Source organism: Lottia gigantea (genome assembly GCF_000327385.1).
Source record: "Lottia gigantea unplaced genomic scaffold LOTGIsca_28, whole genome shotgun sequence".
NCBI lineage: Eukaryota > Metazoa > Mollusca > Gastropoda > Lottiidae > Lottia > Lottia gigantea.
Genome location: NW_008708898.1, coordinates 2,677,656 through 2,703,050, shown reverse-complemented (window position 1 = coordinate 2,703,050; position 25,395 = coordinate 2,677,656). Strand labels below are relative to the sequence as shown.

At 32.0% G+C, this 25,395-nt stretch overlaps 2 protein-coding genes across 2 annotated transcripts; both read left to right on the top strand.

Moving 5' to 3' along the window:
• Positions 1-16,504: 16,504 nt before the first annotated feature.
• LOTGIDRAFT_150191 (hypothetical protein) lies at positions 16,505-18,282 on the top strand. Its single transcript, XM_009056626.1, has 6 exons — positions 16,505-16,636; positions 16,658-16,691; positions 17,249-17,383; positions 17,573-17,675; positions 17,859-17,960; positions 18,175-18,282. The coding sequence occupies exons 2-6, from the start codon at positions 16,675-16,677 to the stop codon at positions 18,235-18,237; spliced, it is 420 nt and encodes a 139-aa protein (XP_009054874.1). The 5' UTR covers positions 16,505-16,636; positions 16,658-16,674; the 3' UTR covers positions 18,238-18,282.
• A 3,608-nt stretch (positions 18,283-21,890) lies between these two features.
• Positions 21,891-24,644, top strand: LOTGIDRAFT_161303 (hypothetical protein; the record flags this gene model as incomplete). The annotated part of the gene is made up of 5 exons (XM_009056625.1): positions 21,891-22,061; positions 22,399-22,523; positions 23,161-23,361; positions 23,856-24,003; positions 24,399-24,644. 5 exons carry the CDS (start codon positions 21,891-21,893, stop codon positions 24,642-24,644), a joined length of 891 nt encoding a protein of 296 aa, XP_009054873.1.
• Positions 24,645-25,395: the final 751 nt, after the last annotated feature.

Here is a 25,395-nt window from a genome sequence, read left to right as displayed (position 1 = left end):
ACAAAAAATAAATTGGCAGTTCTAACTTTTTCGCTTGAAGAATTGTTGTTCATGAATGCCTCTCTAACCTTTGATATTTAAACACGCAGCAATCTTGGTGCATTATGGTTTAGATAATTTGATTTATGGCATGTTTCGATAGATTTTTCTTATAGAGAAAATTCTTTATCACATTGTAGATTCCTGTAAAATACCTTGTTGCATTCTTTTTTTTTTCTTGTACATAAGGGTATCAGTCAGAACTGCTTGGACTGAATTTGTGAATAAAAAAAACAATTACTAGATCTGTGAATTGAAACCTGAAATCCAAAATAACAGTTTGGCAATAAAGGACTTTTCATGAGGTAGCATACATATCACAATAGAAAAAAAAGGTATCAGGTGTCTAGAAGAGTAAGCTTACCCTGCTTTTCTATCAAAAGTTTCAAATTGACCATATTGTTATTAGGACATAGATATCAAATATAATTCTAAGACGAGTCTAAATAAGGAACATTTCTGAAGTATGTGAACAATCTTCAATTTCAATAGTTTTTTCTGGGAGAGCAGTCAATATATTAAAATTCCTTATGGATCTAGCAGTCACATTTTCAGTGAACTTAGCAGAATACTTTCTGCAATCAATCAGTCAATAAGAGAGCTAACAAGAAATTCTAACCATGTATCAGCTATACATATATTTCAAGTATTTCTTTTTATTTCAAAAACATGTCTTTAAGATGGGCAGATATTAGTTTATGTTTCCACCTACCACATGGTCTAAGGTGTAACAAATTTACACAAGATTTGTATGATAATATCTTGGGAGGGTTTGAAATTCTTAGGATTATGAATCATATAGTTTATGATCAATACGTCAACAGTTCAATAAGATCTCTCAACACCATTAGGCGGTGCAATATATGTTAACTGTTGATTTGTACCATACTGTAACTTAACACACCTTTTTACTAGGCAATAAAGGTTATTTTGGATACCTTGAAAATGATAAGCAGTATAATAGAAAGGCTTTATTTAAACAAGTACCTGTAAATAAAACATCACAGATATGGTTGGCAAGCATTACAACTTGGCAATTGATAAAGCTAAAAGTTAGTTAAGAAATGAAATGATGTATTAAGTTTGTATTGTTGTTCTCAACAATTAATCTATTCAGACCAGGTTGATTCAAGTCTACAAGGAATCCCATACCAGATGATCTATTATGAATAAACATTGACAATGCAACTTTTGTAGAAGATCATCTAAAAGTATATGTAAATATTTCGTCAAAGATGAGACAATGAAGTACGGTAGGCACTAAACAAAAAATATTTCTAGATATCATATATAAAATTCCACAAAGAAAAGACAACCTTGGAAACTTTATAGAAATTTTATGTCCGAAGATACATTAAGGTGGAGTTGATTATATTTTTTATAGTTTAGATAGAAACAGAATTACCTCATAAAAAAACTAATAAGACTTTTTACTGATAAATAACTCGATATACATTAGCAATCTGGTTGGTAATGAAAAATTTTTATTCTTCACAATGAAGGTAATTATAGTGGTTAATGTCAAACATTCAGACCCTAGACTCACATCAGACCTAAAGTAGCAATTTCCATTGTGAATATATTTCAAAACTTATTTCAATTAGTGAAAATCTTAATTCAGAGTGACAGACAGACAACTGTAACAGGAAAATACCCTCAATGTTTTCTTTCTACTGGATAATTTGAAAATAAATTTAGAATAATGATCCTTTATTCTTTAGTTGACGTAATCAAGACAGATAGCACTGTAAAGTTAGCAATAAGGGACGGAAATCTGTACAAGAAAGACAATTAAATTAATAAAAACCTTGTCCAAAGTATGGCAAAATCGCGAATAAAAATTGAATAGCAGTGGACTCCTCCAGGTGTTTCGAAGAGTAAGCACGTTCTTGTAAGATACAATCAGATCAATTTATGCCTGACCAAGCAAAGGGAAATTTTCCAGCAATTACTTGGTTAATTTGTTTCTCATAAATCTATAATAAACGAATGCTTCTTTTGTGAACTGAATTTGGCTATATACTTATTTATTCAGGAAAATCATACAAAGCTAACAAAGGAAAAACAACAATTTGAACAGATGAAAATTGTCTCTTCTAGAATTAATTTATCATAGAGAGACTAAGTTAGAAAACATATTTCATTTTATCAGCATGTATTCCACAAATACAAAACATATTGCTCTTGAACAGTCAGAACACAACAATAAAAATGGTCGCCAACAACGAGCAATGAAATTGTTTTACAGCAGGAACAAAGAAATTGCATGAAGTTAACAGATACTATAATATTTATGTTTGAAAGAAACAGAGAATGTGTGAAGACAAAGACAATTAGAGTTTGACTTTGTACCTCGAAACACAAAGCCATTCTAGTACAGATGGTTCTGCAATTGCCGCTTGGTCTCAAACTCCATTTCAGATAATCTGTAAACAATTAAAGATCTATTAAAGTTTTGAAATGTTTTTTTAAAAGATTAATGTAAACAATTCAGTGTATGATCAGGACTGATGTTTATAAATTTATAAACAAAGATTTTTCTGGTGAAGACAGACATTCTCCAGGTATGCTTTCCATCCTTACATCATCTTTCAACACTACCACATTTTTTTTTTCAGACAGAACTGAGATAGCTGCAATCAATGTTTAGATTACTCACTTCTGTATGATACAATACGATACAAACTGAGCACTATAAAATGTTTATGAATCAGTCTGATTAAAAAATAGCTTTACATTATATATCACCTACGTAGCATCATATAATATACAGGTTTAAAAACATACAAAAAGACTTAGTGGTGTGGACTGGACAATGCAAAGATCACAGGTTCCTTCTTTTTTTATGAGTTAAAGATAGTTCAACTTATATCCTGAGCTCCTCAATATATTGAAACTTTTCAAAAATGTCAAGATTAACTGACATAAAATGCACATGTAAAGTAGAGTACCTGAGGTTAGATGGATTGGCTATGAGTCAAAAACTTTTCATTTTTCACTTTTAATCATGTTTTGACAAGTATACATTATTTGGTCTTAGAGAAACAGTTAAAATTTGTGTGAGTTTTATATTAATATCTTTCCAAGTCTGTGTCCTAAAAAAGGAAAAGCATGCCCTAATCTAAAACCAGTACATTATGATTGTAAATACATAATTGAGTAGCAATTAAAAAGTTAACTGTAAGAAATCGTATTTGAAGATATAACCTAGACAGAAAAAATTAGATCAGTACTAGACTTAAGGTTAACTCTAAGAAATATCATTAATAGAATTTACATAATCAAATTCTAGACAGGCATTATCAAATATACATGTAATATAATTAACTGGTGTTGATTTGTCAAGGGTCTCTTGATATTTCCCTTTGCCAATTACAATTTCCGATGTCTGATTACTTGGAATGGTAAGAGTAATCTCCCAGGAATTGTTAGGAATCTTCTATAATAGATCTGTAATGATGTGGGTATTATATCCTAATACTGACAAATCACTCACTAGTAGTAAATCAGAAAACTTATCAAGCGATTTGTTGTCATTAAATTTGGTCATTCTTGGTTCAACTCAAAGGGACATTCCACTTTTTATGTAGGTGAAAAAAATTTTTGCTCAAATTTTTGAAAACTATACACCTAAATTTTAGAGAAATGTACCCTTTAACATATCTGAAAGTTTTAACTAAAAAAAAAACAGTTGTTAATTTTTAAATGCCAAAAATATTTAAAAACATTACGTAAGGTTTTTAAGTTCAATATGCTTTTTTGAAGCTGTCAGAAAACAAGTGAACGGCATTGAGTAAAACAAATGCCTTATTGTAGAGAAATATGTCTCCTACATATTCTAAAGGTTTCAACTAGTAATATTGAGCCATTATGAAGCCAAACACCAAAACTAGGCCAAACTGCTTAAATAACAATCAGTACTCTCCGTTTTTAATTAACCCTTTTAAAAAAACATTCAATTTGATCAAGAAGATACATAGATATACATAGAATATATTAAAAATATTTTCAGGAATAATTTACGATGTTTTTGATAATGAAACTTTTCACACAAAAAAAAAACGGAATACCCCTTTAACACCTATTTTAATAAGATTCATTCCAATATTGTTGATTAACTGATATTAATACATCAATTGAATTTATTCACATCTTGACTGCATTTTGTAAACATGTGACCTTTACAACAACATGCTGAGTAGATAAATTCAATTGAATGGTATGATAAGTTTTACCAGGTATATTTATCACCATGCATAAAATACTCTCCTTTACAAACTTAACTGGAATTGAGCGTCAGGAGACAAGTTGACAAGTACAAATTAATTTCTTGTTGTTTTCATGTATTTGTTACAGCCAGATGTAGAGAAGTGCAGAGAGAACATTTACTAAAGGATCAACTTTGGAATTCACCTGTATTTGACAGTCGCTTATTTCCCACAAGACTTACAAGCTCTATTACTGAATATAGCTAACCAATCAATTACATCTTCATCAAGAATGCATGATGAGCAAAAAAACTCAAAGTATCATTTCTGTTGATGCTGATGACTGTATAAAGATGTTGATTAGTAATTATGTTGTCTATTAAATATGATCTAATACTTCATATGATACAATATAACATGTCAATATTAATCAACTATTCTTAGTTTTTCTACAATCAATGGACATCAGGTGCTCATCGAAGTGAATCTTAATTCTGACAGTACCACTTATATTCTTTTTAATTATAGAGTTCCACACTTCCTCTTGATAATTTCACAGGTCAGTTCGGCTGACATATATTAAACAAATTGATTGAATTCATTATATTCATCAAATAAATTTAATTTTTACACTCAATACCATGGCAGGTGAACACCTGATGCCATTGGGCGTATGAGGTTGGCAAATCCGCATCCCAATTAGAAAGTTTCCTTCCTTAGATAGTAGCCTAAACAGACAATTGAAATTAGATTATTTTATATTATAAGTATTCATTCTCTAAATAATAATATCATAATTACTGAAGTGTAAAAAAAAAAAATATGCCATTTACATTGTCGATAAGCATTTTGATCAGATCTTGAGAAACACAGGGCTCTGCTTGTCTAGCATTCAAAGATAAGTTAAATTGTTGGAAAAGAAGATTTGGTTTTGTTTCTGTACCATTTGGGTAGGATGGATTGCCATGTTTTGAATGGTCAATGTCAGACTCCAGCCTGTCCTTCATACAGATCACTAACACATAAGTCCATGACAGTAGTTTGTTTTAATTTCATTTACTCTAATAACCTCTCTCTATTTCCTCCCCAGACTTCAAATTAAATATTGAAATGAAGTCAAATTGGAGTCTACCAGTTGAAATTAATTTAACAGACAATTTGTCAAAGTTAATAGAAAGCAGAATAAAATATTATATAGTATACAGACAGAATAGTCAATATGACAAGTCCCTTGGGGTGGAAACAATACAATATTACAGACATTAGATACATATATAAATAGACCATGGAATCAATTCCAGCTGGATTTAAATAAAACTTAAGAAACAAGTTTAAATTATTCACAAGAAAAAAGTTGACCGAGGCCTTTATAAAAGTAGAAGGTGTCATGGCTGGACAGAGAATGCTTAGCTCTTGGTACAACACCTGAGGCCACTATGTGTCATGGCTTGCAAAATCCTTATCAATTAATCAGCAACCTAATTATTAGGGGTATATGCTTTCACAATGAAGGCTGGCTTTCTATAAGCTAAAGTTTGATTGACAAGTATAAAAACTGTCCTATTGCCAACAGAAGCTGTGTTTGGCTATTTTATCATTATTGTGTTTAGCCCAACAGGAATATGAGCATTATTAGATATTTGAGTTGTTTTATGTAGTGTAAGTTTTACACCAATATTTTATATTTCTCATATTCTTGTGGTCATGCAAAATAAATGACATTTCACACCATCAAATTGTTCTGATATGTTTGACGGATGTAGGGAGTTGGGTGGAGGACACAAAAGTAGAACTTAATAAAATACACAAAAACAGAAGTTAAACGTAACATGTAACGCTTGGAGTAAATTTATAAATACAAGACTACTGCAACTGAATACTGCAGTATAAAACTAGCAGCAGTGTTTTTATCATTATCACTGAAGCCCAGAGTCTTTAGTTGTATTTGATTGAAGGCAGGGTATGATATATGGTAGTTAGAGACTAATTACTGGAAATAATGAGAAAATCTACTCCCTCACGAGACATGCCATGGTTGACTTTAATCTTGTTTTTATCTCTCCTTTCCCTTTATACAACAACAAATTAGCGTTTAATGTTCTTACCACAAAACTTGGCTATGATGTTTGAAACCAGGTGCTTGTCAGACATATTTTCAATACTCCTTTAATTAAATACATGTATTAAGTATTTATGATAGTGAGTTGAGTTTGATAAAGTATACATCAAATACAGCTGTTTGCAGAACAAGGTCATGTCTATATTATCTAAAGTTAGACCTTCAAGTCTTTCCCATTAGGTCCCAGACGCCAACGAAGAAATTCTTAGGTTCTGTCAAAATATTCTTCAAGAATTCAAAAATCTTTCAAATCATCTTGTCTGAATTTTCCTTTGATGTTACTTTAAAATCTGAATTGAAGGTTCTTTCAATCTCTGAGTCCTCTGTACATTTTTTTACTTCAAAATCAATTGCTTGGAGGTTCTTAACACTAAATAAATTCTGTAGGAACAACTTGAGAGATCTTCTGCACCTATTTCACTACTTTTCCAACAGACATGCTTTCAAGTTTTAAATATAGCCAGAGACATTCTTATGCTATCCTTTAAACAGGTCCTAAATGGTAAAAGAAAAGTCTCTCTTCATGCTCTGAACACAATCTCATCTGACCTGTTTGATACAGTCACATATTTTATTCGAACTTCAGATCTGGAATGTTTGATTCTGTTCCATCTTTTGCTCAATTTGACCCGGTTTACCATAAATTCTGTTTAAATCATATGATATCTTTCAATCTTTCCGTCTGGACCTTGTGCAAGTTCTACCTATCAAGAGAAAATCTATTTATGTTCTTTGAACAATTTGATCTAGCCTGTTTGACTGAAATTAGCCATCAAGATGAAAGGCCTGGAAGAAAGAGTTGTTTCAGCTGTACCTATTTACCCCGACTCAAATACCTAGGTTAATTTTCTATCAAAACAACATCAGTAAGTATTAGCCTAGTTTCCTTAACAAGATCTCTGATAATATTATTAGTATTTTGGTACTATCAGAATTTAAACACACCTGGAAACATCTTATGTATGCTGATTTCGTGTTTACCAAACTTTGGAGATTTATTCTCTATAGAACATTTCTAGATATTTTCCTTCATGGATTGATTGATTTCACACAAACTTCGACTACATAAGAATGACCTACGAAAGTCTTCTTCAATTTTTACGTATTATGTAGTTATGCAAATTAAACTGTAATCAAAAGCAAATTTTTCAATATCTATTTATAAACATGTGTAATATATCTAGAACAAAAACAGCAGAATAACACATCTCTCCTAAAGATATAAATTTTAAAAAGAAAATTTCACAATGAATTTTTCATCATACAAAATTAAGCCTGTGGAATTGTTCAGTACCATGGCACCAAAAATGATGTCTGGAATACCTATATAAAAATTTCACAAGAGTTATAAAAGTCTATTCTAAAGTGGACTAAGTATAACATGTGTTTGAGCACCAGTTTATACCTTCTTCAAACTACATGACATTCACAGATATCCAGATGTCGGAAGTTTATATCACGAGAGGCATTAAAAATGGTGTGACAGATTTGCCTTACATCTCCCATAACACTGTATACCAGGTCAAGTAGGTTCTTGCCAACAGGAGAGACATATAAGTGACTCTGTCCCCAAATCAACATTGCAAAGTTGGTTATAACTTGTCTGACTTGTCTCAAATTTGCCTACTTGTGATATTGTGAGGATCACTTAGATGATGTAAATTTTCTTAGTTTTCCTGGCATAAGGAGAGCTAAGGTTCCTGTAGCCATTTTACCCTGAATTTGTTCTCATCACCACACATTGGAACCCAGGTCACATTGGAACCCAGGTATTGGATACAATAGACACGACCACATACTGGCATGATGGCAAACCTATCTTACCATTTGAAGAACTGAACAAACAGAAGGCTATGAAGTCAAGTACTCAGTTGTTAGAAGTTAACCAAATATTACTGAAGTAAAAAGGTCTATTGGGGTTAAGTAAGAGAGCACATTTTAATGTCTTCTATTTCTAAAAAATGTAAGTTTCTTTGTTTGAAATGTATCAATAAGTACAGTGACTTACAGGAAAATTGGTGGCAGCAGATTTAAGTTGTACCATATTAGAATAGATTAATACAGATTTGTTAGCCCCATTATATTTCAGTTTTATCAATATCAAACTCATCATTAGAGGTACATATTATAAAATAGTTTAATCAATATCAATCTATTGGTTTTTAATGGGAAACAATTGTTTAAACATCTTCCAATCAAAGAAAGTGGTACTAGGACTTTATCAATATGTATCCTATCTGCAACAGTTTTAGCTAGACAATAATGGTGACTGGCTGGTAGAAGTATGATGGATGGTTAAAATTTCAAGAAATTTGTGTGTAAACCCAATGATGTGTTAAAGAAACACCTTGTAAAGTGAATAAGATATGATGTATTTTGTCAAAAACTAATAAATCTAAAAACTGAAAAAGTGTTACCAGAATCATTACCTAAACAGCTATTTCAGAACTAAAAAACCTAAAAATAAAGTCTAGAACTATGAATGAAAATGTATGCCAAGAAAATTTGATTTATCTTTTTATCTACCTAGAACACCTGAGATTAAATGGTAAAAATACAAGCAGAAAAAAAATTGTAAATTGATAAACTTCTAACATGTTTCATAGTCTGTAAAATAATATTTTCTCAACTTACAGTTTAACATGTACTTTTGTAAGAAAATATACAGGTAATAATCTTACTGCAGTCAGTTTTCCATTTACAAAGTTCATATATTTTTTTGAATATGAAAATTAAGTTGTATCATGTTTTGTTAGGTGAATTAGGATGCTAAGTATTATTCACTTCCACAATGCAACAAATAAAAGGCCTTTAGATTACTCTTTTTCCATCACCAACTTCACAGGAATCTTTCATGTGCACACTGTAGTCTAGTATACTGTGCCTCAGTTTGTCCTTTCTATATAACTAAATTATTGTTAAATATCAGCCCCATGTCATAATTCATTATACTAAGTTTTGCTTATAAACATGCTTAGAAGGGTATATCAATAATTATTTAGTTAAATAGATATATCATGTTATATAGAGATTATATTATTTAGCCATGGTACCTGGTAAGGCCAACTGATGAATATATACTCTTTACCAAATTTGAGACTTTTAAGTTATAGTCTTTTCTGCAAACTTTTAACTGTTTTTAACCTATTTTGAGCACACAAGTGAGCTCTGAATAACTGCTGTCTAACATCATCGAATAAAAATACAACTCTATATTCAATCAGATGATTATGAACCAGAGGATTATACTAGATAATTGAAGATGTTAAAGAAAGAAAGAGACGTCTGTAGATCTTCAGAAAGTAAAGAAAACAGAGAAAAACTACATAGAGAAGTTATTCTAGAAACTATAATTTAAAATAAACATAGTGAAAGATAGAGAATATTTTATCAGCTGAGTAAAATAATATTTATCATTACTAACTCCAGTCAAAACAAATTCTAAATTATCAACAATATTTTTAGTCTAAATCTGGTAACAGGAGAAGAATCACACCATTGTTGTAAAGAATCACTCTTCTATCTTGAAGATTTTAATCTGATATCCATGTCATTATGTTGACATAAGATATTAATATTTTCACACTTCAGTCTGTATATGGATAACCCTGTTTATCAAAAGGGCCCATGGAATCAAAATTTAAATGAAAATTGCATTCTGAATGACACATGAATAAGATGTAATTATTCTATATTAGATTTACAATTAAAAACCTGTTTGATTACAATTTGTTATCATTTGGAATTTAATTCTGTTAGTGGGCCCCTGCACTGCTCAGTCAATAGGCTCCTTTACAGCCATTTGTTATTAAATATGATCAGAAGGAAAAAAGATCAATTTGTTTGAAACATTTAGACTCCTTTATCATTATAGTGATTTAAAATCAATTGTTGAGGACTTGGTTTCTATATGTTAATCAACGTAGGGGATATAATTCACATCACTATGATAGTTTACAATATCTCATACAGTTCTTTGGGGAGGTCTAAAACTGCACATTTTAATCATCTTAATATGAACATTACACAATATTTTAATACAGGATACAGGTAAACAAATATATCATTTACAATAGCATAATAAGACTTTTAAAGGGACAGGTTTGCCATTCGTCTCAGTAACAGTAATTTTTTAGCTAAGCTAATCAATAAAAGTATTCACAGCTCACCATTAAAATTTGAGTCTTCATAGCCATGTGTGCCCAGAATTATCTGCATTAAAGTTGAAAAAGCTACTTGTCTTTTCTTTAGACTCTGTCACATACCTAAGAAATATCAGCTTTTAGAAATAGTAAGTGAAATTCCTACTTTTAAGTCAAATACGGTTGCAATAACTATAGATAAAACATGATGTTTCAAGAAATGTCATAACCAGAAAATCACCAGAGGCAAATTTACAGGATTAATGTCAGTAAGTTGATGGACATTATATATTATGTATTTGAAGGAAGACCATTGAAATTTGAAAATAGCTGATCATGTTAGTCTACAGCATAGTCTAAATCTTTATTTTGACAATCTGAACAGTGTTTAGAAAATAAAATCAAACTTTGAAAGAAAAAATTGCATATATTTAAACACTATCAGTTCAAATAACACAAATGTTCAGAAAGCAGAAAATCTGAAATCAGAAAATAAGTGTAGATCGTGATGAAGCATGGAGAATTTCTTTGGCAACATGGAATCTGAGATCAGTCAGGAGTAATGGAAGACAAGAGAGTAATTCTACCTCCATTTTTAAAAAAAAGAAGAGTTAAAACTCTGTGAGAGGTGTTGTTAAAGAATAAATGAAGTGTGAAGAATATGTGGTATATTGGAGTACATCTGAGTAAATAATCAATCAAGCATATTCCACTATCTAAATCTGTAAACAATAACAGCCCCACCTTCTGTTTTTACCATGACCAGACTATTTTATTGTTAAAGACCTGCTTTCTTGTAAACTGAATTCAATCACACCTGATACCAATAATTCTAAAACAGAAGCTGGGACTCCCAAGGTGTTTAAAGCTATTTATCAGAGACACAATCAAATGAAAAAACACAATTGCACAATTGCTGAGTTATTGAAGACTAGTAATTCCATGGAATGTGCAGCACCAGTATGAAACAACCTATAGATCTTAAATATTGCCAATAATGCCAAAACTTTAAGTAGTAAACTTTTAAAGTTTGTTATGCTTTTTGCAAGCTGTTATAAAACTATTGTACGGATTTGAGTAAAATAAACGCCTAATTGTAGAGAAATATACATTTTCAAAGGTTTCAACTAATAATATCCAGCCATTATAAAGCCTATCACCGAAACTAGGTCAAACTGCTTAATTAACCATAAGCACTCTCAGTTTTTAATCAACCCTTTTAAAACAAATTCAGTTTGATCAAGTAGATACATAGAAAGCCCTTTTAAATAGATATGTTGAAGAAATAATATTAAAGATGGGTTCCCTTATTTTCATTTATGAAAATAAAAATGCTAACACTTAAATGAAAAGAAAGTAAAGGTGTTCTAATGACTTGGAAAAATACCAGTTTGTCTCACATGTCCATAATTTATTCATAATTAGCTAAATTAGAAGATAATTCCAGCAGATTTCCAATGAGTGACCGATCAAGAAAGGTCAAAAAGTCTTTTTTTGTTTATCCAGACTGTAAATCATGGACATTTATGACTGGTTAAAACTCTTAATTACATACAATATAAGAAAAATAATGATATGATAAAGAATTCATGATAATTCATTAGAATCACCAATTAATCAAATAGTTTGCTTAATTTGACACTAAAAAATAAGGAAACCCATCTTTAAGAATATTGTCTTCTACAGGGTAATACAACTTGAAAACTGGAACTTCTGTTTTTCTATAAAGAATTTATAGCCAATTTCAGCTACAAAGTATCTTTGTTAATCATACATTAATGGAAGAGAAGATACAAAGTACCACTTTTAGTCTATAGATATATCAAATATACCAGATAGTATATCTTACTTCTACCATTAATTTACAAAGAAAGCTCTTAAATTTTTTTTCTATTTTTATGTTTTAAGTGAGTTAATATAAGCTATGAAACAGAATAAAGACTTAGTTATTGTATAAATAATGTATTTCAGACCTCTTTGACATTTATGCACTTTTGTTGATAAAATTAGGCACTTTACCAATAGCAACTAACATGTCTATGTAAATTCAATTTTAACTGAACATGAAATATGCTCAAACAAATAGAACCAGCAGGGAATCTTATGATGATAAAACATTATGAAGAAAGCTTTAGTAGTCAGATAAATGGCATTTATTTTGTTTGGGCTCCTTAATATCCCAATTTTGAGGACTAAACAGTTTCATCATAAAACTATGCTGGCTAGTTCTGGTAATGGAACCTTGGAACCCCTTTGCCTCCTGTTTTTGAAAGCTTTGAAGGGCATTTCGGAACGACACATTACAATGTAGCATAGATTGAATGAGAACTTAAAATTTAAAACTCTATCAACTTTCTCAGAAGCAAGTATAGTAGCTCTTCAATCAAGTCTTGAGAACATTTGAACTAAGATTTAGAAATTAATGCCCTTATTGGATTCTCTGTAAGATGATGTAAATCTATGTTACAAGTATAAGATAAGCCTTATTACACTTTTGCACCATTAGAATAAATTTGCACATTACCTATGCAGTGCCAAAGTCTGATAATATAGCACAATCTCTTGTTATAATATTCACACCAATATCAATGATTTAAACAGCTTGCTAATCACTATTTCAACAACATGCAGACAGAATAGACCACAAAACGCACTTTATAATTTGAATGTTTCCATCAAAATTGAAAGTATTAAGAAGGTGAAATAAAGAGTAACTTACAGATTAGCTAAATCAACAACAGCTAAAATAACATGATATTATTTTGATGTTAAAACTGGCAAATATCTTTCACCGGTGACTGGCATGTTCCCACAGCATGGCAATCATTTTCATCTGGCAAGATATCAGTTTTAACCTAAATTCTTCTAGTTTTATAACTCTAAACAATATTAATATCTATACCAATATACAAAATAACTTTTAATCATATAAACTATTTCAATTAACTATAAAAGTATTGAATAATCTAAACCCCATTAAGATAAGGAAACGGTTCTTTAAAACTTGCTTTTGATTGGCTAACAGGAACCATATGTTGGAGTTTTATCGGTCAAATTCTGAAGAAACCCATACGTAAAAACTCAACATATTAGAAAGATATCGCCTCCATAAATAGAAACTTCCTGAGAGTAAAGACAGACTCCATATTTACCATTCTTTTTTCCAATTTTTCTAATATTTAAAATTAACATGGAGGAGTGAAAAACACACAGTACCCACAGTGAAAACATTTATATCTAGTCAACAGGCAATAATATTTAAAAACCACCATCTAGCTTGTAGTGTAAAATAAAATACGGTTCCATTACCAAGCTAACAAGCCCCTCATGAATTGTGACTGGTTCCAAAAACAACCACTATCTCAAATATATTCATGAACATTTTGGGTATGCTTACTCAAATAGAAAATGATTCTCATAGAAATCTAACAGAGACCATAAGATACTGTTGTTAATCATTCAAAAAAAAGACCAGAACCTTTGTAAAAAAAACCTTTATTTATTTAAAGATCTTTAAAAAATTTAAATATTACTTCTTAATAGGGTCTGTGTTGTAAGAACACTTGTTCAGGACTATGCACACAGAATAGATTTACTGATCAATATTACTTCTGGAGTTATGTCCCTTTATACAGATTTCAATGCAACATTTTACAAGACAAATAAATTGAACCTACCTGTCTATGTCATACTCTTCTTCTGGTGTCAAAAGCACATGATGTATGAATCATAATCAGTCTTCTTTCATTAGAATCTAGTGACATTCTTTAATCTTGATTCCATATGTAGTAGCAGCACATAGAAAGTTTTGTACAGCGCAAGCGACATCAAAATTACAGTAGAAACTGATGGCTTCACTTTGATATGTTCTTTTAGTTAAGCTTATTTTAAATTTCATGTATGGATCTGTAAATTTGAGTGTGCTGCATGTATTATTTTTATTGTAATATGTGATATGGTTCTGCCATAGCAGGGGAATCCCTTGTTTAGGTTACTATGTGTATTTATATAGGTGAAAAATCTTTTTTATTGTAATTCCATATGTTATGTAGTCCATATTTAAAATCAAAAGTAACATATGCTTTATATGTTGCAAGATATAGCTAAAAAGGAATAGTAAGTTTATTGTCATTTGCTATGATGTGATTTACCAGAACGTGCAGGTCATCAATATTAACATCTATTGGATGGCTGTAATTTTGCTTTTGGGTTTTTACAATCTTGATTTGTTTGTATATTTGTAAGGTAAAAGATCTCTTACCTTGTTTATATATCCACCTCACATCTTCGTCTTGTATCTCTAAAAAAAAAAATAAAATAAACATTTCTTGTTTATCAACAGAAGAATCAAAAACAGAATAAAAATTTTGTGAAAAATCTCAAAGACATGTCCAAACTCACATGGATATTGAAAGGTCAAACTCTATATCAGTATAAATTTTGAACCAAATAGCCCATGGACAACCTATAACCATGGTATTGCTAGGTTGAGATTGAAGTTCCAAATGACAATATTAAAACTTGTTGTTTAGAAGAAAATGAATTTGGAGTGAACTGTGATTGAAATTTATATCACTATAACAAAATAAATACAGAAGTGAATATAACTCATGCCTAAGTAAAAACTAATTCAACCTCCATTTTGAGAGAACTGAAACTCGATTAACCATGACTGCTGGTCAAAGAGTGTACCTGAACAGATGTCATATGTAAGCTAGAAAGATAGAAGAAAAGACAATGGAATATCTGAGCTGAATTGTGGTGACTACAAATTCTATCCCCCATGTCCAAATTAACCACAGTTATCAATTAGTAGAAAATTACATCAGAGGACAGTGCCAATTAAATCAATGTATCAAGCATGACTAAAACAAGTATAAAAAAATATCAGCACATCCTAGGACATTGCACTTTTCTTAACCTACTGTCGAAATTTGATATTAATCTGACAAAAGATTTTGGAAACATCACATACTGCAGTGCATATGTGGTGCTTCACCTTCAAGACCTTCCCATCGTATGTAATGAAAGACTAACAGGTTACCAGAATGGTAACCAATTGGTTTGAAAGTTCAAGTCCTCCTATTACAACCAATCAAATCACTTATGGCCTTCAGCAAAATGGTGGAGAAAAATTTCTTAGTTTTCACTACTCACCGATTAATCTAAATTTTGCGATAAATCAGCCTAATGAGGTGTTGACATTAATAGACTTTAGTGCGGATATGTTGTTTTACGCATGAAGTGTGTTTTAACGCATGGTAGTCTACATTCACAATTTGACCATATAAATCTAGTCTACAATGTGTAGATAAAATACCAACTGTCATCATATTTGACTACCATAATGGTCTAGTCTGAATGTCTAGCTTTCAAATAGCCTATACAACATAATAACACACAAGAGTAGGATATCTGTAAAGCATTAAGCTATGACAAGATTTTTTAATTGGTTAACTTCAAAATTCCTACATTTTCATTTTCGATTTGTAAGCCTATAGATAAAGCGATCAAGTAACGTCACATGTTATCTGAATTCACCTTTCGTTCGAAAATTAAAACACAACGAAATGTTGCCAATCAACTTGACATCACATTTTTTAAAGAGAAACGATAAATCTTCACAATTTGGTGAGTATAATTACCTGTTTCATATCATAGAGGTCTTGAAAACTTTTTTGATTTTTCAAACAACTTCAAATTGTGTTTTCTCCGCAATATTTTTGTTTACTTTCCCTTTCACTTCCGGGTCGTAGTATAAATTAGTTGTCCTAAAAGGTGGATATGGCATTGTAAACATAATGAATAAAATCAAATCATGATTGACTTTTATGCCAATTTAAGAAATGAATATAATTTAAGTAGATTCTGATATTTTTCTATACAAAGCATCAAATAGTTTACAATGATGACAAAAGAAGGTTTTCATTGCAAATCCAAATCTAAATTTACATTCACGATATATCCCATCAACCCTTTCTACTTCCTTTCCCAATAATATTTTCAAGTTGAAGGATATTATCGTAAGTGCTCTCTGCAAAAATCCACGTGAATCGCAAGAAGTACACAAATTAAGCATACATCTATCCTATACTTAGAAATAAAATTGATTTTCCCCTCTCATATTTGTTATTTTATTCTTATTTCAGAAGGACGTCCTATCACAATGTCTGATGAGGAAGGGTGAGTGTTTTTACGAGCTGGTCAATCTTGGCATGCTTCTCTGCTCAAACTAATCTGAATTCCTATGCAATAAACCATTAGAAGGGTAGGGTTGGCGCTACGCGATAAGATTTGTTCCCTGTCCAGACTATTATGTCATCTAAAATGACACGTTGATCGAAATATTGCAATTGTAACCAAAATTGATCTATTGATCTTCACTATTTGATTTAGATACTGACCCGCAATACGTTTATTCAAAGCTTAAAATATGTCAGTTTTTAATGGAAAAGCAAAGTACAGATGTAAATTACACTGAGAAAAAGACAAGATGGTGGATCTATTCTAGCATGTGGTCTTTTTACAGTGCATGCAATTGACTTCGCTTACCTTAAGTCAGCAATTTCTTACATTCACTTCTGTTCACCTCATCTGTTATTCAAGCGACATAATAGATCTGCATGGCTACAGGATATAAGCTATTTAGAAACTGATGACATATGACTGGTGAATTATCTATCAAAATGTGACTGAAAAACAAAGGTCCCTATTTATGATATTCTTATTTTCATTCTTAGAGATAATGTTCCTGCTGCACCAGCAGCATCAGGGCCTATGGATCTTTACACCGCATTGCAAGAAGTTTTGAAAACCTCACTCATTCATGATGGTCTTGCTAGAGGTCTTCATGAATGTGCCAAGGCACTTGACAAGTAAGTACTTTAAAGGAGATTACTGATTTAATTTTCTTAAGATGGTGATCTGAATATATCACGCCATCGATTTTGGAAGAATCATCTGTTAATTTGTCATATGAAATGGATTAATCTGAAAGCTGACATATTGTATCTTTTGAGGGAAAAAAGCAGCCTGTCCATTAATTTATGATTTTTGTTTTGCAGACGTCAAGCTCACATGTGTATATTAGCTAACAATTGTGATGAACCAGCCTATGTCAGATTAGTTGAAGCTCTCTGTGCTGAACATGGCATTAACTTACTGAAAGTAAGTGATATTAAGATTTAAATATTTCATACTTGGCCTTTTGCAGCTACTTCAGATGATACAATTATGAATTTTGTAGAACAGTCTTGAACCATCTCTGAAATACTGGGTATTTGCTTCTGTTTTTAATTAGTTAGGACTAAGGAAAGTGTAATTATTGTTATTTATTGGTATATTTTTCAGGTAGATGATAACAAGAAGCTAGGAGAATGGGCTGGTTTATGCCGAATTGATAAAGAAGGAAAGGCTAGAAATGTAATTGGTTGTAGCTGTGTTGTAATCAAGGTTTGTAATTTATCAATAAGGCTGGCAAATTCACCTGCTACTTTTTGGAGTTGTCTACCTTTACACAGATTTTGTTTCTGTGAAGGCCATGTGCATGTTTCTGCTTTTGTCTTTGAGGGTTCACATAGCTGTCGATATAGTTTATTGGATTAGACAGGATGTTGTTTATGATTGTTGTAGCATGCTATTAACAAAGGTTTAAATTATATTTCAGGATTATGGTAAAGAATCACAAGCCTTGGATATCATCAATGAATATTTCAAATCTAAGAAATAAAATGTTACTAAGAAATTAAAAATAAATGCGGTGTAAAAATCCCTTATCAGTTGTTTTCCTTTCTCCAAAAAATGCCACAAATTTGAGGCAATATATTCATATGAAATATCTTTTAATAGAATTTCAGTTGTTTTGCTAGGTTTCATATTCAGGGCTTATCTGTTGCATTTTTCTATTTTCCAGTTAGTGCATTTCAGTTTAGCGATCAATAGTGTGCTTAATTTGACACTGAGAAATAAGGAAAACTACAACAAAGTGATAGATCAACCCCTCGCCCATCTTGGTACTTGTCATTTTTACAATGTCAAGCTATTGCGAATCGGGCTAAAATCAATCACAAATGTCTTTGTCCATGCAGCAAATTGGATTGTCCGCTAGCTAATGCAGCCAATGAAAGTCTTCCACAGAAAGAATTACAAATTTGACTCATAATCTGGGGCTACTGCAGTCAAAATATTGTCTGCAGATAAAAAATCTTGACATTGTGGATATGGGTACTTGTATCCCTCGTAGTCAACATGAGCAAAGGAAGTGATTGATTGCTATCAACTGTGGTTGGTCAAGGTTTCCAACGACTAGATCAAATTTTTGCGATTTGACATTCGTCTTTACCACCAGTTGCAGGCAGTCGTTGAAAATCCCACTGTTTTCTGATTGTGCCAGTCGACCTGACCCCGTTGTTAGATGCTTAAAATATATGGGTGTACCCCGACATTTATTCGGAGAGAATATCTTCTTAGTCGTGTGTGCCATTTTGAGGGGTTGATTTGAGTCCTGTATATAATATGTAAATAGTCTTCAGAATTGCTACAAATGTATGAAAATCACATATTCCTTCAAAAATATCTCGAACTAGGAATATTTTCTATTTCTATAAATACCTTGAAAAGACTCTTTAACTTAAAAACGCAGATAATTCTAGACATACATGGATTTGAAAGCTCAAATTTCGACGGTAAGCTGTGAACAATATTACTGATGGGCTTAGCTAAGGAATTCCTGTTTCTAAGACTAAGGTACGCTTAGTAAATGGCACATCCGTCACCTTAAAGTGGCAGCATGGACTAATGATTAGTGTACAGTTTGATATAAGCTAGGCTAATGGTAAAATATTATTTGGTAATACAGTTACTAATCTAAAACGCCCTAGTCTTTTACAACAATTTAAATTGCTTATTATCGAGTGATAACTCTGAAAACTCGTGTAAAAAAACAGCAATTGATGCACAAAAGAATCCGCCCACTTATCACGATCTTCATGTGCCTTTGTCCGATTCTGATTCAAGATGTGTTTAATCTTGCCTATATTCAACCTGAAAGAGGAATTCCGCTTTTTTTGCAAAACATTTTCATTATGAAAACGTTGTAAATTATATCTGAAAATATTTCTAAAGTATGCTATGTATATCTGATCAAACTGAATTTTTTTTAAATTAAAAACGGGGAGTACTTATTGTTAATTAAGCAGACATAATGAAAATAAAATAGCCTTGACCGTAATAAATAAAAAATACTAACGTCCTTGATAAGAAAAAATAGCCAAAGTACAGCTTCTGGCTGTAATTAAATTTATTTATAATAAGGTCAAAAAAACAATGAAACCTCACATGTAATTAAATGTAAGAGACCTATTATGAGTGATTTGCGATTTGCCAAGGTTGCACCTAGTCGGAAACTTAAACCATAAAGTTCCACATATCAATTATTCACTGTTGTAATTTTAAGCAAATTTGAATTATGTCTTGTTTCTGCAAATTTGTGAAACAGACTGCTAAGTATTATGTCAATACTACCCTCTTTAAATATGCCCAATCGCCCTTACTTTGCTAAAATCCGTCAAAATGCTTAATGGAATCTATGGTTTTGGATTCAATTTGGTGAAACTTGGTTTGCATGTGTGGATAGGTGAGTTATTTGGCTATTTCAAAGTTGCTCTGATCAACAATTGTTAGTTATTGTACTTGACATTTTGCAAATGTGTCAAAATTGACTTGTAAATATAATAGAAGCAAAGAGTTTTGGATTCGATCTGATGCAGATTAACGATATCTGAGGCGATTACGAACTAATGTTGTTTCAACTAACAGTGTTTTTAGTTTCACTTTACATGAAAATGTGTCAAATTGAACTTGTGATAAAAGCTGTGAGGAATTGGTTAGCTTGATGAAAGTAAGGGTCCACGATTCTTCTATATGTAATCACATGGATAATTTGAATTATTTAATATTAAATTACCTAAAAAAATTCTTCTTTTATACTAAAAATCCTTTTTTTTATTACTTGCTGAAGTGGACATATATTACCTTGTCTGGCAAGTTTTCTTTTATTGTGTAAAAGCCATCAAAGAAGGGAATTCTAACACATTTAAGACTTATGATTCTCATACTATGCCTTTCAGATATATGAAGAGCTATTGGTGAGTATCTACCTCAATATGATATGAAATAAGTTTTAGAGTAGATTTCGTATTACCTTGACATTGTGAACACGGTTTTCGATTTTTCACTAATTTATAGCACGTAGAAAGAAAAACCTTTGACCTGGAAGTTGCAGTGATACATGGATTGAATATTAACTCATATCCACATTGTTTGATGTTCTCTCGATAATAACTACTTGACATATTTACAATCGAGTCACAATATAGCCCCGTATTCACTGGTTTCTTCCTTTATTTGATTTCTAAAAATAAAGTGGAGTTTGAATAGCATAGTTTCATTATCCGTAATTGTGTCACATGATAAGACGTGAATGTCGAAATGGCGACTGTCAAGACATTTTTAAGTGTATGGATTTTATTATGTATTTCAGGTAGGATATTGTCGTGATATCAAGGTTACAAGATTCTTTTTGTCTGTGATTGAATTATATTAAATATCTTTGTTTTACGTGACGAACATATTTACTCTAGCTTTCAACTTCCAGACGTTTTTGGCATCTTTACATTAGTCGATCTATTTCAAGTATTTGACTATAGGCTTGTGGTAATCAGACAACCAAATTTGAACGAACTCTCATGTTGTTCAGAATATTTTATAGAGTGAGTACTTGAGCGGGTAATTGGTAATTACTGCTTGGACATTTTCACACATACACACCCCCTTATGACCCCGAGACTAATACTGTTGAGAATATCTCTATTCTTTATTGAATTCTTTATCAGTTACAGTAAGGGTTACAGATTATCGGTATTTACACGAATGTACTAAGATCCGTAAGACCTATATGTTTCCTCATGATACCATATGGCAATAGTGTCAGGAGTCAAGAAGAGTATAGCCAAAGCCTTTTGAGCTTGGATTTTGAGCTTATCATAAACTTTCCCACCGTGGAATTTCGTGGCCTATAGGCCTAATTTACTCACTCTTGAGTAGGGAAATTGAAATTGAGGATATTTTTAATATAAATTGCTTCGCTGACTGTCTGCGTTGGTTAAGTATAAAGTTCTTTATTGCAATTGCATTAATTTGATATTATATTAACACATCTTCCTGTGAGAAAATTCACATGGGTCTTTCTGAATTATGATTTTGTCGATTATGTAACCTGACTTTCTGATAGCCACAATAAGCTAGGTTTGTATATTGTAAATAAAATTATTACAAAACCTTTCAGTACCAAATGAGGCTGTGGATAGTTTACGATTCTTGGTTATGGGAGATTGGGGAGGATTACCTACCTTTCCTTACACCACAAAAATAGAGAAAGGTACCTCTGATGAGATGGGAGTTATTGCCAGTCGTTATGGTGTGTCATTCATTACTGCTATTGGAGATAATTTCTATTATGATGGTGTTACAAATGTTTCTGATCACCGATTTCAGGTGAGTTCATATGGGGTAGATCACAAACAAATTATACCACAAAGGCGGTCCGCTTTGGAAATGCTTCGTTCCAATGCATTGTCGATGCATGGTCTTAAGCTAGACACATTGTCAGTTTGATAATATTGGAATTCCGTTCTCTCTTTTTTTCTTTAAAGCAGTGATGTGATTCTTCCGTCAGGAATAGTAACGAGCTGAAACATGCTTCCATTCTATTGCTTTATTCTGTTTAAACGACACAGAAAAAAGCCATGCAATTGTGGCTTATATTCTTATCTGGAAATTCAGAAGATGTTCTGTTAAGAATTTATCCTTGATGATATCCTTGCATTTATAGGACACGTTTGAGAAGATCTATACAGCCGACTCCCTACAGGTGCCCTGGTATTTAGTGGCTGGTAATCATGATCATAATGGTAATGTATCAGCTGAAATTGAATACACAAAAATATCTAAACGATGGTAAGACATTTTACTCCTACGAACCTTTGGTAGATATTTATAATTATTATCGGCTTGTGTATAGTCGAAAATTGAACTAGTTGTTAGTCACGGTATTTATTAGTCTGGTAAGAGTAAATAAATTTCGGATTATCCACGTATCATAAAAAGTGATCTCAACTTTCGCTCATGGAGGAAACACATATCCGGTATAAATGGCTTTTATTCTCTTAACACGTTTCACGATTTTCCTGTTGCATTATAGAGGATCACGACAGGGAGACAAACAAGATGAACTGATTTCTTTCAAAGTCTTTTTAAAACACATTTCAAACCAGTTGTTTGATGATGTATTTTTGTATTTTGTAAAGCATGATATAGCAGCAGTGATAATCAGCTATAATTTGAACACGCAACGATTTTAATCATCATTTGTGTGTTTGTGGCGCAGCTTGTTTAAGAGAGTGGAGTTGTTCCCCGAATTTACATGAAACAAAGGCAGCAAATTTCGGTGGCCCAAAGGAGTTGAGAGCGAAAATCCAGCGGCACTCTCTGTCTATGCCTTTACGCGTTGATGTCTTTGCCTTTACATGTTGTCATATTTCGTTTGGTTCTATATATTTTTGATTGATGTAACAGTTACAGAGATTCTTTTCAGGAACTTCCCACAGTTATATTACACCTTGTCATTCGCAGTACCTGGTAGTGGAGCTACAGTAGATATAATCATGATTGATACTGTTACATTGTGTGGTAATGTTGACGATGATTTCCATAATTACCAACCAACAGGACCAGCCAATGTAAAAGTAGCAGAAGATCAATGGGAATGGATTGAAAATAGTCTTTCCAAAAGCAGGTTCGTCTTATCTTTTAGAGATAGGTTAAGCTATCTTTTAAAAAGTATTTCATTGGCAATGCTGGAAAGTATATGACAGGTCTGCAACAGGGTGGTGCGTGAAGTGGATGCATCAGAAATACCTTTTGGTCAAATTAGAGATATTATAGGGAGTTATAGATCGTTCAGTCCATGAAATAAATTGCGTTTGATACACTGTTTTGATATTAGGCTATAGTATTCCTTATGTATATGTAGATACTATCTTTTCTCCAGTAGATACCGTTTAATCAACCCATTTTATTATTTCGTGCTAAACTATACGTACGTCTGCTGGATCCCCTCGTATCCCTTTGTATCCCTTGGCCATTTCAGAGTGGACCTTAGCAAACAAGGTCAAACGCCTGTCAACAATACTGGAAATGCCCCTGTTGATATCCATCTATGAATACCCTTTGAAAACTATATATTTCAGTGCTGCTTTAACGTTGAACTATTTTGTTATAATATTTCAGTGCTACTTATCTTCTGGTAGCAGGTCATTTTCCAGTTTATTCTATAGCAGAACATGGCCCAACACAATGTTTAGTTGATAGATTATTACCAATGTTATATCAATATAAAGTTACAGCTTATATGTGTGGTCATGATCATAATTTACAGGTAAGTGAAATTCGCGCTCTTCTGAGACAACAGTCCCACCCTGAATTAATTTAACTACGACCATACTATGGGATAACATAATTATGAACATTAACTAACTTTTCACATATGACATCAGATTCTATGTTAGGACCAAATCATCATAATGTGTATTGATGCGTGATCGTAGTGTTATTCTTCAGACAACATTCAGCCATTTGTGACAGCATAGGCTATATCGGAAGTAAATGTCATGAAACATTTTACCACTTCTGAAGACGTTACTGGTTGTATTAATAACCTAACTATATTAAAAGTATCGCCAGACCTTACATGTAGCCTATTACAATCAACACTTTGGTAAATTCAATAATTAAAGCTTATCGAACTCGTTTTGATCCTTTTTTTATTTCCAGCATTTGCAAACCACACAGGATGGAGTTTTACTTAATTTCATTTTATCTGGTGCAGCCAATTTTATTGACCCGTCTGTAGAACATAGAAAAAGTGTTCCAGAAGGGTCTTCTGTCTTCCATTGGTCCGATTTATTTGCACTTGGTGGGTTCGTATTCACAGAAGTTACATCATCCAACATGACATTTACCTATTTAGATGCCAGTGGTAAACAGTTACACGACGTTACCATTCCTCCTAGGAAGTAAGGAATGGCACGTAAACTTGATTAATTTGTGCAATAACTTTCATCAATATGTCTTTCAAGTTCTATTGTTGGTGGTATTTATTGAGCAGTTTCTGTGATAGAATTAATTTAAGATATTGATCATAGTAAATAAATTTGGTGTTTTGTCAAGGTTGTTAAACAACGTAAAAGTGGCGTAGTCAGGATTGCATCTGAAAAAAGCACCTCAGAATCCCTTTATGTTTATAGGGTACTAGTCGTGGTAGGGGGTCAGAAAGGGTAAAAGGTGGGGCATCCGAGCACCTCCGCTTTCCGTTTGGATTTTAGAGGGTACTAGTCAGGTGGGGTCAGGGGGCATTCTCTGTAAAATTGTCTAATCTAGGAAGGCAGGCGGTGAAAGTAGAATAAATTTTTCAGTCTCGATTGGGAGGGGAGGGGGGACATGGTGCCACTGCATCGTAATATTATTAGAGATTTTCTAGGAGCACAGTTGCAATTGTTAATATTTTTAAGATGTAATTAATTTACGGTTTCTATTATTGAATCAATGTAAATGAATCTGATGTTCTGTTAAGGTTGTTATCATTTTCTGCAGAACATTCTCAAATTATTTCAACCTATTTGTAAGGAGTACAGTTGTCGTTATAAGTGGACATTTTCAGTAATTAATTTTAAGTCTATTTAATGATAATCATGTATTGAGTTCTGAAATCGTCAGATGTTGTTGAACAGAGCACATCTACGAAGTATCAGTAATGAAATGAAGTTTCAAC

Bases quoted from the DNA above. Each gene is read 5' to 3' on its own strand.
- LOTGIDRAFT_150191 (XM_009056626.1), top strand. The intron at 17,384-17,572 runs GTAAGTACTTTA...TTTGTTTTGCAG, and splicing joins TGTGCCAAGGCACTTGACAA to ACGTCAAGCTCACATGTGTA. The intron at 17,676-17,858 runs GTAAGTGATATT...TATATTTTTCAG, and splicing joins ATGGCATTAACTTACTGAAA to GTAGATGATAACAAGAAGCT.